General features: G+C 46.0%; 1 protein-coding gene across 1 annotated transcript in view; it reads right to left on the bottom strand.

The window, feature by feature from the left end:
- The window catches only part of APPL2 (adaptor protein, phosphotyrosine interacting with PH domain and leucine zipper 2), an 801,670-nt gene extending 790,605 nt beyond the window's left edge, over positions 1–11,065 (bottom strand). The window contains exon 1 of the mRNA XM_045553054.1: positions 10,793–11,065. Coding sequence (XP_045409010.1) covers positions 10,793–10,846 — 54 coding nt within the window. The 5' untranslated portion in view covers positions 10,847–11,065. The remainder of the gene's footprint in view (positions 1–10,792) is intronic.
- Positions 11,066–16,229: the final 5,164 nt, after the last annotated feature.

The following is a 16,229-nucleotide window of genomic DNA, read 5'->3' as shown; positions in this document are numbered from 1 at the left end:
AACAAACCCAGGACTGACAGAGGCCCTGCACTTGCCACCCCAGAAAAATATCTCATCTCCAAAGAAGGATTCCTACGCCAATGGTTGAAAAGGGCTCCCGTTCTTGAAACAGTGGTGAAAGGATGGTGAGATAATACTGAAAACAATCCTAGCTTCCAAGGCTCCGGTGCCAGGTACGGGAAATACCAAGTTACCTGGGCCTCAGCAGAGGTTTCTCTGCGAAACGCATCATAGGCTTCAGGATGCAGAGACCGACCTCATGACTATTACGGTGCAAAACGCTATGGAAATGGCAAATAATTACCAACATACTGGTGATTTCAAAAGGGTCAGGAGGAAATCTGAAGCACGATCCACACTTTTCCCATCCCCTGCAAATATGCACTTACCAACTCTGGAGGTAAACCAATCAAAGGCAGGGCTGACAGAAGCCCCGCACTTACACCCCACCCAGAAATCTCAACTACCAGGCAGGATTCTTATGCTAATGCGAGAAACCTGCTCGGGTTCTGAAATCATGGTGAAACCACAGTGGAAGAATACTTAAAAGAACACTTTCTTTGCAGTCTCTAGGACCAACTCTTGGAAATGCCAAGTTTACTGGGCCTCAGCCTGCTTTCCTCTGTGAAAACGCTCGTAAGCTGAAGGACGCGGAGACCAACCTTATGACAATTACGGTGAAAAGTGCTACGGAAAAATACCAAACAGTTCTCCACCTAGCGGTTCTTTCAAAAGTTGTGCCACACACCTCTTGGAAAGATCCAGTTACTTTGGCCTAGCCTTCGATTGGTCTGGAGAAGGAATCGCCGTTCCTAGCTGATGAATCAAATGATTCTGAAAGGAACGGTGAAAAGTGCGGATCCTGTTTCAGTCTTTAGACTGAAACAGGATCCGCACTATTCACCTGTCCCACAAAGGCGCACTTCTCATGTCTGGCGCTAGTCCAACAAACCCAGGACTGACAGAGGCCCTGCACTTGCCACCCCAGAAAAATATCTCATCTGCAAAGAAGGATTCCTACGCCAATGGTTGAAAAGGGCTCCCGTTCTTGAAACAGTGGTGAAAGGATGGTGAGATAATACTGAAAACAATCCTAGCTTCCAAGGCTCCGGTGCCAGGTACGGGAAATACCAAGTTACCTGGGCCTCAGCAGAGGTTTCTCTGCGAAACGCATCATAGGCTTCAGGATGCAGAGACCGACCTCATGATATTACGGTGCAAAACGCTATGGAAATGGCAAATAATTACCAACATACTGGTGATTTCAAAAGGGTCAGGAGGAAATCTGAAGCACGATCCACACTTTTCCCATCTCACGCAAATATGCACTTACCAACTCTGGAGGTAAACCAATCAAAGGCAGGGCTGACAGAAGCCCCGCACTTACACCCCACCCAGAAATCTCAACTACCAGGCAAGATTCTTATGCTAATGCGAGAAACCTGCTCGGGTTCTGAAAATCATGGTGAAACCACAGTGGAAGAATACTTAAAAGAACACTTTCTTTGCAGTCTCTAGGACCAACTCTTGGAAATGCCAAGTTTACTGGGCCTCAGCCTGCTTTCCTCTGTGAAAACGCTCGTAAGCTGAAGGACGCGGAGACCAACCTTATGACAATTACGGTGAAAAGTGCTACGGAAAAATACCAAACAGTTCTCCACCTAGCGGTTCTTTCAAAAGTTGTGCCACACACCTCTTGGAAAGATCCAGTTACTTTGGCCTAGCCTTCGATTGGTCTGGAGAAGGAATCGCCGTTCCTAGCTGATGAATCAAATGATTCTGAAAGGAACGGTGAAAAGTGCGGATCCTGTTTCAGTCTTTAGACTGAAACAGGATCCGCACTATTCACCTGTCCCACAAAGGCGCACTTCTCATGTCTGGCGCTAGTCCAACAAACCCAGGACTGACAGAGGCCCTGCACTTGCCACCCCAGAAAAATATCTCATCTCCAAAGAAGGATTCCTACGCCAATGGTTGAAAAGTGCTCCCGTTCTTGAAACAGTGGTGAAAGGATGGTGAGATAATACTGAAAACAATCCTAGCTTCCAAGGCTCCGGTGCCAGGTACGGGAAATACCAAGTTACCTGGGCCTCAGCAGAGGTTTCTCTGCGAAACGCATCATAGGCTTCAGGATGCAGAGACCGACCTCATGACTATTACGGTGCAAAACGCTATGGAAATGGCAAATAATTACCAACATACTGGTGATTTCAAAACGGTCAGGAGGAAATCTGAAGCACGATCCACACTTTTCCCATCCCCTGCAAATATGCACTTACCAACTCTGGAGGTAAACCAATCAAAGGCAGGGCTGACAGAAGCCCCGCACTTACACCCCACCCAGAAATCTCAACTACCAGGCAGGATTCTTATGCTAATGCGAGAAACCTGTTCGGGTTCTGAAAATCATGGTGAAACCACAGTGGAAGAATACTTAAAAGAACACTTTCTTTGCAGTCTCTAGGACCAACTCTTGGAAATGCCAAGTTTACTGGGCCTCAGCCTGCTTTCCTCTGTGAAAACGCTCGTAAGCTGAAGGACGCGGAGACCAACCTTATGACAATTACGGTGAAAAGTGCTACGGAAAAATACCAAACAGTTCTCCACCTAGCGGTTCTTTCAAAAGTTGTGCCACACACCTCTTGGAAAGATCCAGTTACTTTGGCCTAGCCTTCGATTGGTCTGGAGAAGGAATCGCCGTTCCTAGCTGATGAATCAAATGATTCTGAAAGGAACGGTGAAAAGTGCGGATCCTGTTTCAGTCTTTAGACTGAAACAGGATCCGCACTATTCACCTGTCCCACAAAGGCGCACTTCTCATGTCTGGCGCTAGTCCAACAAACCCAGGACTGACAGAGGCCCTGCACTTGCCACCCCAGAAAAATATCTCATCTCCAAAGAAGGATTCCTACGCCAATGGTTGAAAAGGGCTCCCGTTCTTGAAACAGTGGTGAAAGGATGGTGAGATAATACTGAAAACAATCCTAGCTTCCAAGGCTCCGGTGCCAGGTACGGGAAATACCAAGTTACCTGGGCCTCAGCAGAGGTTTCTCTGCGAAACGCATCATAGGCTTCAGGATGCAGAGACCGACCTCATGACTATTACGGTGCAAAACGCTATGGAAATGGCAAATAATTACCAACATACTGGTGATTTCAAAAGGGTCAGGAGGAAATCTGAAGCACGATCCACACTTTTCCCATCCCCTGCAAATATGCACTTACCAACTCTGGAGGTAAACCAATCAAAGGCAGGGCTGACAGAAGCCCCGCACTTACACCCCACCCAGAAATCTCAACTACCAGGCAGGATTCTTATGCTAATGCGAGAAACCTGCTCGGGTTCTGAAATCATGGTGAAACCACAGTGGAAGAATACTTAAAAGAACACTTTCTTTGCAGTCTCTAGGACCAACTCTTGGAAATGCCAAGTTTACTGGGCCTCAGCCTGCTTTCCTCTGTGAAAACGCTCGTAAGCTGAAGGACGCGGAGACCAACCTTATGACAATTACGGTGAAAAGTGCTACGGAAAAATACCAAACAGTTCTCCACCTAGCGGTTCTTTCAAAAGTTGTGCCACACACCTCTTGGAAAGATCCAGTTACTTTGGCCTAGCCTTCGATTGGTCTGGAGAAGGAATCGCCGTTCCTAGCTGATGAATCAAATGATTCTGAAAGGAACGGTGAAAAGTGCGGATCCTGTTTCAGTCTTTAGACTGAAACAGGATCCGCACTATTCACCTGTCCCACAAAGGCGCACTTCTCATGTCTGGCGCTAGTCCAACAAACCCAGGACTGACAGAGGCCCTGCACTTGCCACCCCAGAAAAATATCTCATCTGCAAAGAAGGATTCCTACGCCAATGGTTGAAAAGGGCTCCCGTTCTTGAAACAGTGGTGAAAGGATGGTGAGATAATACTGAAAACAATCCTAGCTTCCAAGGCTCCGGTGCCAGGTACGGGAAATACCAAGTTACCTGGGCCTCAGCAGAGGTTTCTCTGCGAAACGCATCATAGGCTTCAGGATGCAGAGACCGACCTCATGATATTACGGTGCAAAACGCTATGGAAATGGCAAATAATTACCAACATACTGGTGATTTCAAAAGGGTCAGGAGGAAATCTGAAGCACGATCCACACTTTTCCCATCTCACGCAAATATGCACTTACCAACTCTGGAGGTAAACCAATCAAAGGCAGGGCTGACAGAAGCCCCGCACTTACACCCCACCCAGAAATCTCAACTACCAGGCAAGATTCTTATGCTAATGCGAGAAACCTGCTCGGGTTCTGAAAATCATGGTGAAACCACAGTGGAAGAATACTTAAAAGAACACTTTCTTTGCAGTCTCTAGGACCAACTCTTGGAAATGCCAAGTTTACTGGGCCTCAGCCTGCTTTCCTCTGTGAAAACGCTCGTAAGCTGAAGGACGCGGAGACCAACCTTATGACAATTACGGTGAAAAGTGCTACGGAAAAATACCAAACAGTTCTCCACCTAGCGGTTCTTTCAAAAGTTGTGCCACACACCTCTTGGAAAGATCCAGTTACTTTGGCCTAGCCTTCGATTGGTCTGGAGAAGGAATCGCCGTTCCTAGCTGATGAATCAAATGATTCTGAAAGGAACGGTGAAAAGTGCGGATCCTGTTTCAGTCTTTAGACTGAAACAGGATCCGCACTATTCACCTGTCCCACAAAGGCGCACTTCTCATGTCTGGCGCTAGTCCAACAAACCCAGGACTGACAGAGGCCCTGCACTTGCCACCCCAGAAAAATATCTCATCTCCAAAGAAGGATTCCTACGCCAATGGTTGAAAAGTGCTCCCGTTCTTGAAACAGTGGTGAAAGGATGGTGAGATAATACTGAAAACAATCCTAGCTTCCAAGGCTCCGGTGCCAGGTACGGGAAATACCAAGTTACCTGGGCCTCAGCAGAGGTTTCTCTGCGAAACGCATCATAGGCTTCAGGATGCAGAGACCGACCTCATGACTATTACGGTGCAAAACGCTATGGAAATGGCAAATAATTACCAACATACTGGTGATTTCAAAACGGTCAGGAGGAAATCTGAAGCACGATCCACACTTTTCCCATCCCCTGCAAATATGCACTTACCAACTCTGGAGGTAAACCAATCAAAGGCAGGGCTGACAGAAGCCCCGCACTTACACCCCACCCAGAAATCTCAACTACCAGGCAGGATTCTTATGCTAATGCGAGAAACCTGCTCGGGTTCTGAAATCATGGTGAAACCACAGTGGAAGAATACTTAAAAGAACACTTTCTTTGCAGTCTCTAGGACCAACTCTTAGAAATGCCAAGTTTACTGGGCCTCAGCCTGCTTTCCTCTGTGAAAACGCTCGTAAGCTGAAGGACGCGGAGACCAACCTTATGACAATTACGGTGAAAAGTGCTACGGAAAAATACCAAACAGTTCTCCACCTAGCGGTTCTTTCAAAAGTTGTGCCACACACCTCTTGGAAAGATCGAGTTACTTTGGCCTAGCCTTCGATTGGTCTGGAGAAGGAATCGCCGTTCCTAGCTGATGAATCCAATGATTCTGAAAGGAACGGTGAAAAGTGCGGATCCTGTTTCAGTCTTTAGACTGAAACAGGATCCGCACTATTCACCTGTCCCACAAAGGCGCACTTCTCATGTCTGGCGCTAGTCCAACAAACCCAGGACTGACAGAGGCCCTGCACTTGCCACCCCAGAAAAATATCTCATCTGCAAAGAAGGATTCCTACGCCAATGGTTGAAAAGGGCTCCCGTTCTTGAAACAGTGGTGAAAGGATGGTGAGATAATACTGAAAACAATCCTAGCTTCCAAGGCTCCGGTGCCAGGTACGGGAAATACCAAGTTACCTGGGCCTCAGCAGAGGTTTCTCTGCGAAACGCATCATAGGCTTCAGGATGCAGAGACCGATCTCATGATATTACGGTGCAAAACGCTATGGAAATGGCAAATAATTACCAACATACTGGTGATTTCAAAAGGGTCAGGAGGAAATCTGAAGCACGATCCACACTTTTCCCATCTCACGCAAATATGCACTTACCAACTCTGGAGGTAAACCAATCAAAGGCAGGGCTGACAGAAGCCCCGCACTTACACCCCACCCAGAAATCTCAACTACCAGGCAGGATTCTTATGCTAATGCGAGAAACCTGCTCGGGTTCTGAAAACCATGGTGAAACCACAGTGGAAGAATACTTAAAAGAACACTTTCTTTGCAGTCTCTAGGACCAACTCTTGGAAATGCCAAGTTTACTGGGCCTCAGCCTGCTTTCCTCTGTGAAAACGCTCGTAAGCTGAAGGACGCGGAGACCAACCTTATGACAATTACGGTGAAAAGTGCTACGGAAAAATACCAAACAGTTCTCCACCTAGCGGTTCTTTCAAAAGTTGTGCCACACACCTCTTGGAAAGATCCAGTTACTTTGGCCTAGCCTTTGATTGGTCTGGAGAAGGAATCGCCGTTCCTAGCTGATGAATCAAATGATTCTGAAAGGAACGGTGAAAAGTGCGGATCCTGTTTCAGTCTTTAGACTGAAACAGGATCCGCACTATTCACCTGTCCCACAAAGGCGCACTTCTCATGTCTGGCGCTAGTCCAACAAACCCAGGACTGACAGAGGCCCTGCACTTGCCACCCCAGAAAAATATCTCATCTGCAAAGAAGGATTCCTACGCCAATGGTTGAAAAGGGCTCCCGTTCTTGAAACAGTGGTGAAAGGATGGTGAGATAATACTGAAAACAATCCTAGCTTCCAAGGCTCCGGTGCCAGGTACGGGAAATACCAAGTTACCTGGGCCTCAGCAGAGGTTTCTCTGCGAAACGCATCATAGGCTTCAGGATGCAGAGACCGACCTCATGACTATTACGGTGCAAAACGCTATGGAAATGGCAAATAATTACCAACATACTGGTGATTTCAAAAGGGTCAGGAGGAAATCTGAAGCACGATCCACACTTTTCCCATCTCACGCAAATATGCACTTACCAACTCTGGAGGTAAACCAATCAAAGGCAGGGCTGACAGAAGCCCCGCACTTACACCCCACCCAGAAATCTCAACTACCAGGCAGGATTCTTATGCTAATGCGAGAAACCTGCTCGGGTTCTGAAATCATGGTGAAACCACAGTGGAAGAATACTTAAAAGAACACTTTCTTTGCAGTCTCTAGGACCAACTGTTGGAAATGCCAAGTTTACTGGGCCTCAGCCTGCTTTCCTCTGTGAAAACGCTCGTAAGCTGAAGGACGCGGAGACCAACCTTATGAGAATTACGGTGAAAAGTGCTACGGAAAAATACCAAACAGTTCTCCACCTAGCGGTTCTTTCAAAAGTTGTGCCACACACCTCTTGGAAAGATCCAGTTACTTTGGCCTAGCCTTCGATTGGTCTGGAGAAGGAATCGCCGTTCCTAGCTGATGAATCAAATGATTCTGAAAGGAACGGTGAAAAGTGCGGATCCTGTTTCAGTCTTTAGACTGAAACAGGATCCGCACTATTCACCTGTCCCACAAAGGCGCACTTCTCATGTCTGGCGCTAGTCCAACAAACCCAGGACTGACAGAGGCCCTGCACTTGCCACCCCAGAAAAATATATCATCTCCAAAGAAGGATTCCTACGCCAATGGTTGAAAAGGGCTCCCGTTCTTGAAACAGTGGTGAAAGGATGGTGAGATAATACTGAAAACAATCCTAGCTTGCAAGGCTGCGGTGCCAGGTACGGGAAATACAAAGTTACCTGGGCCTCAGCAGAGGTTTCTCTGCGAAAAGCATCATAGGCTTCAGGATGCAGAGACCGACCTCATGACTATTACGGTGCAAAACGCTATGGAAATGGCAAATAATTACCAACAAACTGGTGATTTCAAAAGGGTCAGGAGGAAATCTGAAGCACGATCCACACTTTTCCCATCTCACGCAAATATGCACTTACCAACTCTGGAGGTAAACCAATCAAAGGCAGGGCTGACAGAAGCCCCGCACTTACGCCCCACCCAGAAATCTCAACTACCAGGCAGGATTCTTATGCTAATGCGAGAAACCTGCTCGGGTTCTGAAATCATGGTGAAACCACAGTGGAAGAATACTTAAAAGAATACTTTCTTTGCAGTCTCTAGGACCAACTGTTGGAAATGCCAAGTTTACTGGGCCTCAGCCTGCTTTCCTCTGTGAAAACGCTCCTAAGCTGAAGGACGCGGAGACCAACCTTATGACAATTACGGTGAAAAGTGCTACAGAAAAATACCAAACAGTTCTCCACCTAGCGGTTCTTTCAAAAGTTGTGCCACACACCTCTTGGAAAGATCCAGTTACTTTGGCCTAGCCTTCGATTGGTCTGAAGAAGGAATCGCCGTTCCTAGCTGATGAATCAAATGATTCTGAAAGGAACGGTGAAAAGTGCGGATCCTGTTTCAGTCTTTAGACTGAAACAGGATCCGCACTATTCACCTGTCCCACAAAGGCGCACTTCTCATGTCTGGCGCTAGTCCAACAAACCCAGGACTGACAGAGGCCCTGCACTTGCCACCCCAGAAAAATATCTCATCTCCAAAGAAGGATTCCTACGCCAATGGTTGAAAAGGGCTCCCGTTCTTGAAACAGTGGTGAAAGGATGGTGAGATAATACTGAAAACAATCCTAGCTTCCAAGGCTGCGGTGCCAGGTACGGGAAATACCAAGTTACCTGGGCCTCAGCAGAGGTTTCTCTGCGAAAAGCATCATAGGCTTCAGGATGCAGAGACCGACCTCATGACTATTACGGTGCAAAACGCTATGGAAATGGCAAATAATTACCAACATAGTGGTGATTTCAAAAGGGTCAGGAGGAAATCTGAAGCACGATCCACACTTTTCCCATCCCCTGCAAATATGCACTTACCAACTCTGGAGGTAAACCAATCAAAGGCAGGGCTGACAGAAGCCCCGCACTTACACCCCACCCAGAAATCTCAACTACCAGGCAGGATTCTTATGCTAATGCGAGAAACCTGTTCGGGTTCTGAAAATCATGGTGAAACCACAGTGGAAGAATACTTAAAAGAACACTTTCTTTGCAGTCTCTAGGACCAACTCTTGGAAATGCCAAGTTTACTGGGCCTCAGCCTGCTTTCCTCTGTGAAAACGCTCGTAAGCTGAAGGACGCGGAGACCAACCTTATGACAATTACGGTGAAAAGTGCTACGGAAAAATACCAAACAGTTCTCCACCTAGCGGTTCTTTCAAAAGTTGTGCCACACACCTCTTGGAAAGATCCAGTTACTTTGGCCTAGCCTTCGATTGGCCTGGAGAAGGAATCGCCGTTCCTAGCTGATGAATCAAATGATTCTGAAAGGAACGGTGAAAAGTGCGGATCCTGTTTCAGTCTTTAGACTGAAACAGGATCTGCACTATCACCACTGTTTCAAGAACGGGAGCACTTTTCAACCGTTAGCATAAGAATCCTTCTTTGGAGATGAGATATTTTTCTTGGGTGGCAAGTTCAGGGCCTCTGTCAGTCCTGGGTTTTGTTGGACTAGCGCCAGACATGAGAAGTGGGCCTTTGTGTGTGAGGTGAATAGTGCGGGTTTAGTCCCATCAAAACACCGGAAGTCTAGAGCTGTATAAAAGAGGCCTCAAAAAGTCAGTCAGCCCGGTTGATGCAAATTAAAAAAAAAAAAACCTCACAGCTTGCTTACAATTCCTTACTTGCCTACTCTAGGAGGATCACAGAGAAATGGGCACAAGATACCTCTGCACACAGCCTTTCTGACTTATTCTGAACTGGAGTGACACAGAGTGAATGTAGCTAAGTCCATCCAAGGATGAGCCTGGGGGGTATAATTCACTCTGGAGGAAATGAGAAGGAACCCAAACATAAACGGGAAACTGTGAAAGGAAAACAGGTTAATCTTAGTCTAATTTTTCAAGAGTTGAAACACTAGGGAATAAAGATACTTATGTAAATAAGCCAGTGACGAAAAAGCAGCAGAGTAGATACAAAGCTGGGGAAATGTTAAACAAAGGAGAACAAAAGATCCCTGGGGAAAGGTGTGCTGAATTATGAACTAATGTCATTCTGCACTCATTTGCTATATTTACACACCAGTTTTCAACTGTGGAGCTCAAAGGACTTGGCTCTCATCTCGTGCTAATGAAGTTCCCCTGTGTGACAAATGGGGCAGGTGTTGTAACTTTTTCTTCAAATGGGAAAACAGTGCCAAAGGGAGGCCTGGTTCTGCTGGGAAAGAGATCCAGGCTCTCTGCCTCCCATTTTGGCACAAGTCTCATCATATCAGTAGTAGCAGTAGTAATAACATTAGTGGTAATAACAAGATTGACTCCTTATCTGTATCAGGCATTGTCTACTGACAACTTTACAGGCATTTGCTCATTTAATTCTTCTAGCAACCCTATGAGGCAGGTACAATTACCCCCATTTTACAGATGACAAAACTAAGGCACAAAAAGGTTATTTGCCCGGGGCACTCAGCTGGTTAAGTGATGGAGCCAGTTTAGATCCGGCAGCTTCCCTTTCAGCTGAGTTTGGAAGTGGGTCACCACACCATGCCTCCGGCCGCCGGGGGCCTTCCCGGGCTCCCCAGCTTTGCCTATGCTCAGGACCCAAGACCCGGCCCGCCCCTTCTCATCCCGAGGGAAGCCTGGGGAAGGCCCCCCCAAGGGGACCAGGCGTATTCCCGCAGCTGCCTGGGGCTGGGACGTGGCCTCTACTCCGGGGCTGGAGGGCCCTCCCCAGCGCCACCCCTGCGGGCGACGGGGACTGGAGCGGCGAGAGGTACCTGGGGGCTGTCCTGCAACGCCTCCTCTAGCAGGAGCTTGTCCACGGCAGGCATGGTGGGGTGCGCCTGGGCCGAGGGCCGGACTGGAAGGACGGAAGGTGGGAGATGCGGCCACCGAGGGTGCTGTGATCTCCGGCGACGCGAAGGACACTCTGTGCCCCAGCCGGCCCCGTGCACGCCCACGCTTGGCCAGTGGCCGCCGCCGCCGCAGGCCCTCCTCCCCGCCCAGCCCCCGGCCAAGCCGGATCAACAGGAAGTGTGGCGAGCGCCTGGTCCGGCCACCGGAAGTGTGGCGGGCGCGCTTTCGCCTGCGCCGGGCTCTTCTAGGGAATCTGCCGACTGGGCTAGGTCGGCTGCTGCGGGGACCTGTTGGTCCGCGGTTAGGGCCCAGCAGTGGTTATGCCAGTCGGGGCTCATGAAGTCCAAGAAGGGGAACCCGAGGGGGGAAAGATAACGTTTTATCTAAGCTTGTGGCTACCCAGAAAGCCTTTGAGTCGAAGGAGATAAGAGCGAACAGATTTTTTTTTTTTTTTTAACGGAAGGAAAACCCTACACTTTGCACAATACTTTTTCTAGGTAAATCCAAACAGCTCTGAGAGCAAAGAGGTCGCATTCTCGTAGGGGGAAAAAAGCTGGATAACTGAATCATCTGTGATTCTTAGAAATAACCATTTTGGAAACTACAGCTATTTGATTTGGACGATATAATTAGATCTCGTCCTCCTGGTTGGTTATGTTTTGTCATTTTGGAGAATTTCATAATAAAATTTTTAGAGTTGGAAGGGATAGATAATCTAGTTCAGTGTTGTCATTTAGAGATAAGAAAATGGGACCCAGAGAATTAAGTGATTTGGTCAGGATCAGTTTGTGAAAGCCAGAGGAAGAAGAAGAGGGGAGAGGGATGGAGAAAGACCGGCAAATAAAACTTGACATCTTTTGATATCAAAGACAAGGGTTTCCGAAGTTCTTTTTTTAGGAATCAATAAGACTCATCCAATAAGACACATGCCACCAAAATCAACAGGAAGGATATGGTAATATACAAATTCTACATTCTGCAGAAACCCCCTAGGCATATCAAGACACAATCTGCAGTGCAAACACTTCTGAAAGTCTGTCATGTGAAAACTCCAATGCCATTATTCCCTTGGTCTGGCCAGCACCAACCAGACAGGAGCCATTTTACGGCCTCCATCTACCATCTTTTCTTACAATCTTTACCATGTACTTTCTTCCGTTTAGGTGGAATCATGCCCAAACCATGTTTCTTTCTTTTCCTCTATTTTCTACCAAGTGCCATTCAGTTAATTTCATCTCATATAGTCTCCCATACTCTTCTTACTGAAATCCTCTTCCTCAAGGCCAGACTCACACTCTTATGTCCGCTGATTGTAAAAATAGAAAAAGGGTATGATTATACCAAGGGAAATAAATGCAGACATTTCAATTTGAAACTAGACATTAAGAAGGCAATACCTCCAGAACCCTTGAAAGGGCTCAGACATCCCCTTGGAAGTCACCATATTTTTCTGTACCACCTCATCTTCTAATTAAAGTTACTTTTCCACAAACACTGGTATTCAAACTTGCTTAAACTGTGTTCTTACACAATGCCATTATTTTTCTGCATTTTATTGCTACATTATGGGCTACATAGCCTTGCTAGGATTTCTTATCACGTAAGAACCATTTGTAACATTGTTTCTATGGAAAAATGTATCCCAAATTCAAAACAACTGTTATGAAACCAAATCTGGGAATGCAACACATTTGTAAATTGTATTAATTGATTTGATTTATTAATTCATCCATTCATTCCTGTAATAAATACAGACTGTTCAATGCTAAACACCATCTCCCGCTTATTTTGTTGTTGTTACTATGATTCTCCTTTAAATTCTAAAGCCAAATATCCTCTTCAATAGATACTCTGTGAGAAACTATGTAAAAGGAATTTTTATGTCAACATGAAAATTTTAAAATGTTTTATTAAACAGTATCTATCCGTATTAAACTATGGTGAAGGTGGATTTCAGACATCCACACCACTATATCTGAAATCCCTGGACAGCTGCAAGATTGGTGACAAGAAGTACAAAGATGGACAGCCTGCAGTTGCCATGACCTGGGAGAGAGAGGATGAACTCTGTGGAGCTGTAAGCTTTGACTATTGAGAGCCAATGGGGAAAAGGACAAAGTGAGATACAAAAAGATACCCAGAGGGCCAGGTCAGAGAAAGCCTGAGGCTTCAGGAGCAAGAGAGAAAGGCAGGAGTGAGGAAGGCACCCATCTTGATAAGCTGCTTAGCAAACTGGTTGGTGGGGCACACACATTGAGATTCTTTCCTTGGCCTGTAAAGCCCTTTCTGCTTCCTCTCTGTCTGGCAAATCCAACCACAACCTTCAAATCCCAGCTTAATGTGACCTTTTTTGTGAAGCCTTCATTTACTTCTGTCCCTCCCACCCCCAAGCAAAATACACTTTCCTTTCCTTCAGTATGCTTCAGTAGCACTGGGCTAGATAATTCTAGAAAAATACCTCTATTTGTTCCTGCCCCCAACCTTCCAGCCAGAGTGAGCAGGAACTTGGTCTTCTTTATTTCTATAATTATAGCGCCTAGTACTTGACCTAGCACAAAAGCAATTGCTTGGTAAATGCTTATTATTATAAAATATAATGTATGCTATTATAACTTACACATGATTAGTACCCCAGAGTTTAAAAAGTCTTTTCATGAATCTCATTTCATTTGATACAACAATGCTATATTTTTTCAGTTATTCATTCGCTATTTAGTACCTACTAGGTGCTAAACTCTCCCCTAGGAGCTGAGAAGTCCCTGTCCTAATCGGGTTTATATTCTAATAGAGGAGATAATAAGCAAATACAAACTGGTAAGCATATGATAATGCGTAGAAAAGGAATAGAGGATTATGGGAAGTGGGGAAGTGGGAAGGATTCTTTGAGGTGGGCAACATTTAGGCGGAGAATTGAATCAGGTAAGCCAAGCCTGGAGGGAAGAGCAAGTGTCAAGGTCCCAGGCATGCTGGCTGCTTTGAGGACCAGCAGAAAGGCCAGTGTGGCTGAGCATAGTGAGGCAAGAGATTTAGAGGTCTAGGTCAAGGTTTAGGGTAGCCGTTGAAATAGTGAGAAGTGTTGAAATTGGAACATATTTTTAAAGTCGGCCTGAGAGAATATGCTGGATATAGGACGTGAGAGAAAGGGAGAAAGCAATTAGGTAAATGGTCTTGTGATTTATTGAGATGGAAAACACAAAGGAAGAGCAGGTTGCTGGTGGTGGCATCAACTGTCTTGTTTGGGCCATTGCATTTGAGATGCCTTTTAGATGTCCAAGTGGAGGTGTCAGGTGGGCACTTGGATACACTACTCTGGGGTTTAGGGGAGAGATTGGGGCTAGAGGTGTAAATCTGGGAGTTCACCAGCATGCAGGGAGTTTCTAAACCAGGAGAGTGGATGAAATTTCTCAGGAATTTCATACAGAGAGGAAAGAGAAAAGGTTGGTGGACTGTGCCACAACCAAGATCCAGCCTCTAATGACGTAGGAGGAAACTCAGACTAATATACCACCTAGAAGCCCTGTGAATAGGAAACTTGGAGGCAATACCATCCTAAAAGCCAAGTGAGGAGAGTGTTTCAGAAAGGATTGATCTCCAGTGTCAAATGCAGCTCAGAGATCAAGCAAGAATAAGGACTGAGAATGGCATTTTGATTTGCCAATAGAAAGGTCACTGGTGAACTTGGTAAGAGACCTCAACAAGAACAGTTTTATTTGAAAGCAAGATGGTGTGTGTTCAAGAGCAATGGAGGGAAGACAAAAATTTTCAAGAGGGTTTTCAATGATGGGGATGACTGAAGAGGAAGTAATACTGCAGGGGATGATGAACAAAAGGGAGGTTTTTTGTTTGCTTGTTTTAAGCTGGAAGAAGTCATTTCTGAGCCTGAATTTATTTCCCTATGATATGAGAATGACAATACCAATCACAAACTATTTCCGTAGGCACCTCTCTATGTCCAGTATTAATTAAGACCTTTTCAGTTGCAAATGACAGATACCTAACTCCAGTTAACTTAAAGGAAACATAAAAGGTTGAGAGAGGCTGAGGGGTGAGGAGACTGTATTGCTTAGATTATTTGCATGCTGGCGAGAATGATCCAGTAGAGTGGGGAAAAATTGAAAGTACAAGAGAGGGAGGCAACAATTTCAAAAGCAAAGTCTGTAAGTAGACAATAAGGAGTGAGATCCAAATCACAAGTGATAGAGATGGCCTTAGAAGCAGGAACAGTACGTGCAGAGTGATACATGTGGCAGTAGGCTGATAGATTAAATGAGGGGAGGAAGAAGTTCTTTTCTGATTGCTTTTATTTTCCTAGTGAGATGAGAAGCAAAGCCATTGGTTCAAAGCAATGATGGTCAGATGGTAAAATAGTCATCTTGGGGCACAGGAAGGTGAGGCATATGTCTCCATTTTACAGATGCCGCAACTGAAGCTCAAATAAATAATGCAACCAAGCCAAGGTTCTAAACGCCAGAGCTGTACCCACTGCACCCCAGAGAGAAGGAAGCCGGCTCACTAGGAAGCCTCAGGCTACTTGATCCTAGGACTCCCCTCCCCTTACCTCCCCTTACCAGGTGCCTATGTAGTGTCCTATTCACAACAAATCCACAACAGCCACAACAAATGGCTATTGAATGATAACATTCAACTCTGGTCTCTCTACCTAAGACTCTTGTGACTCAGGTTATATGTCACTGCCTGTGCTTTCATCTGCTTTGCCTTCCTACAGCCAGGCCGTGGAAGGTACCAGAGGAAACTGAAGGCTTCTGAGGAGGTCTGGAGTCCTTCCCGTCTGAGAGGCCACCGTGGAAAACAATGAAAGAGGGTAAGGGGGGAAAGAACCTCATCAGTCTCGAGCATTCATCTATCTCATGGTGGGCACTTATCTTTGACTTTTACTTGGGATACAAGTTCGATCCTGTCACTTGGCTGTTTAAAACTCTTTGGTAATAATAAGAGCAATGACAATGATTGCAAATGGACACTTATTGAGCTGTTACTATAGTGTTAGGCACTATACTAATTATTTTACCAGCATCATCTCCTAAAATCTTTTCTAAGACCTCATTAGTTATCTGCTGTTACATCCCCATTTTAAAGATGGAGAAACTGAGGCCTAGGAAGCTTAAAGAACTTGCCCCCAGTTAGCTAATTTCAGAGGTGGGATTCAAACCAGCCAGTCTGTGTCTGGATTATGTGTTCTTACCCCGGCCTCTTAAGACGCTTCCTTCAGTGGCTCCCCATTGCCTGCAGGACAACGTTTGTTATTTCTGAGCAGGTGCACAAGCCCCTGCATGCTCTAGCCCCTGAGTACCTTGCTGCTGTCATCTTCTGCCATGACCCTTCATACACCTGCCATAC

Source organism: Lemur catta, chromosome 6 (assembly GCF_020740605.2).
Source record: "Lemur catta isolate mLemCat1 chromosome 6, mLemCat1.pri, whole genome shotgun sequence".
NCBI classification, from domain to species: domain Eukaryota; kingdom Metazoa; phylum Chordata; class Mammalia; order Primates; family Lemuridae; genus Lemur; species Lemur catta.
The sequence above is the reverse complement of the archived record's forward strand: the minus strand, read 5'-3'. Positions and strand labels throughout refer to the sequence as shown.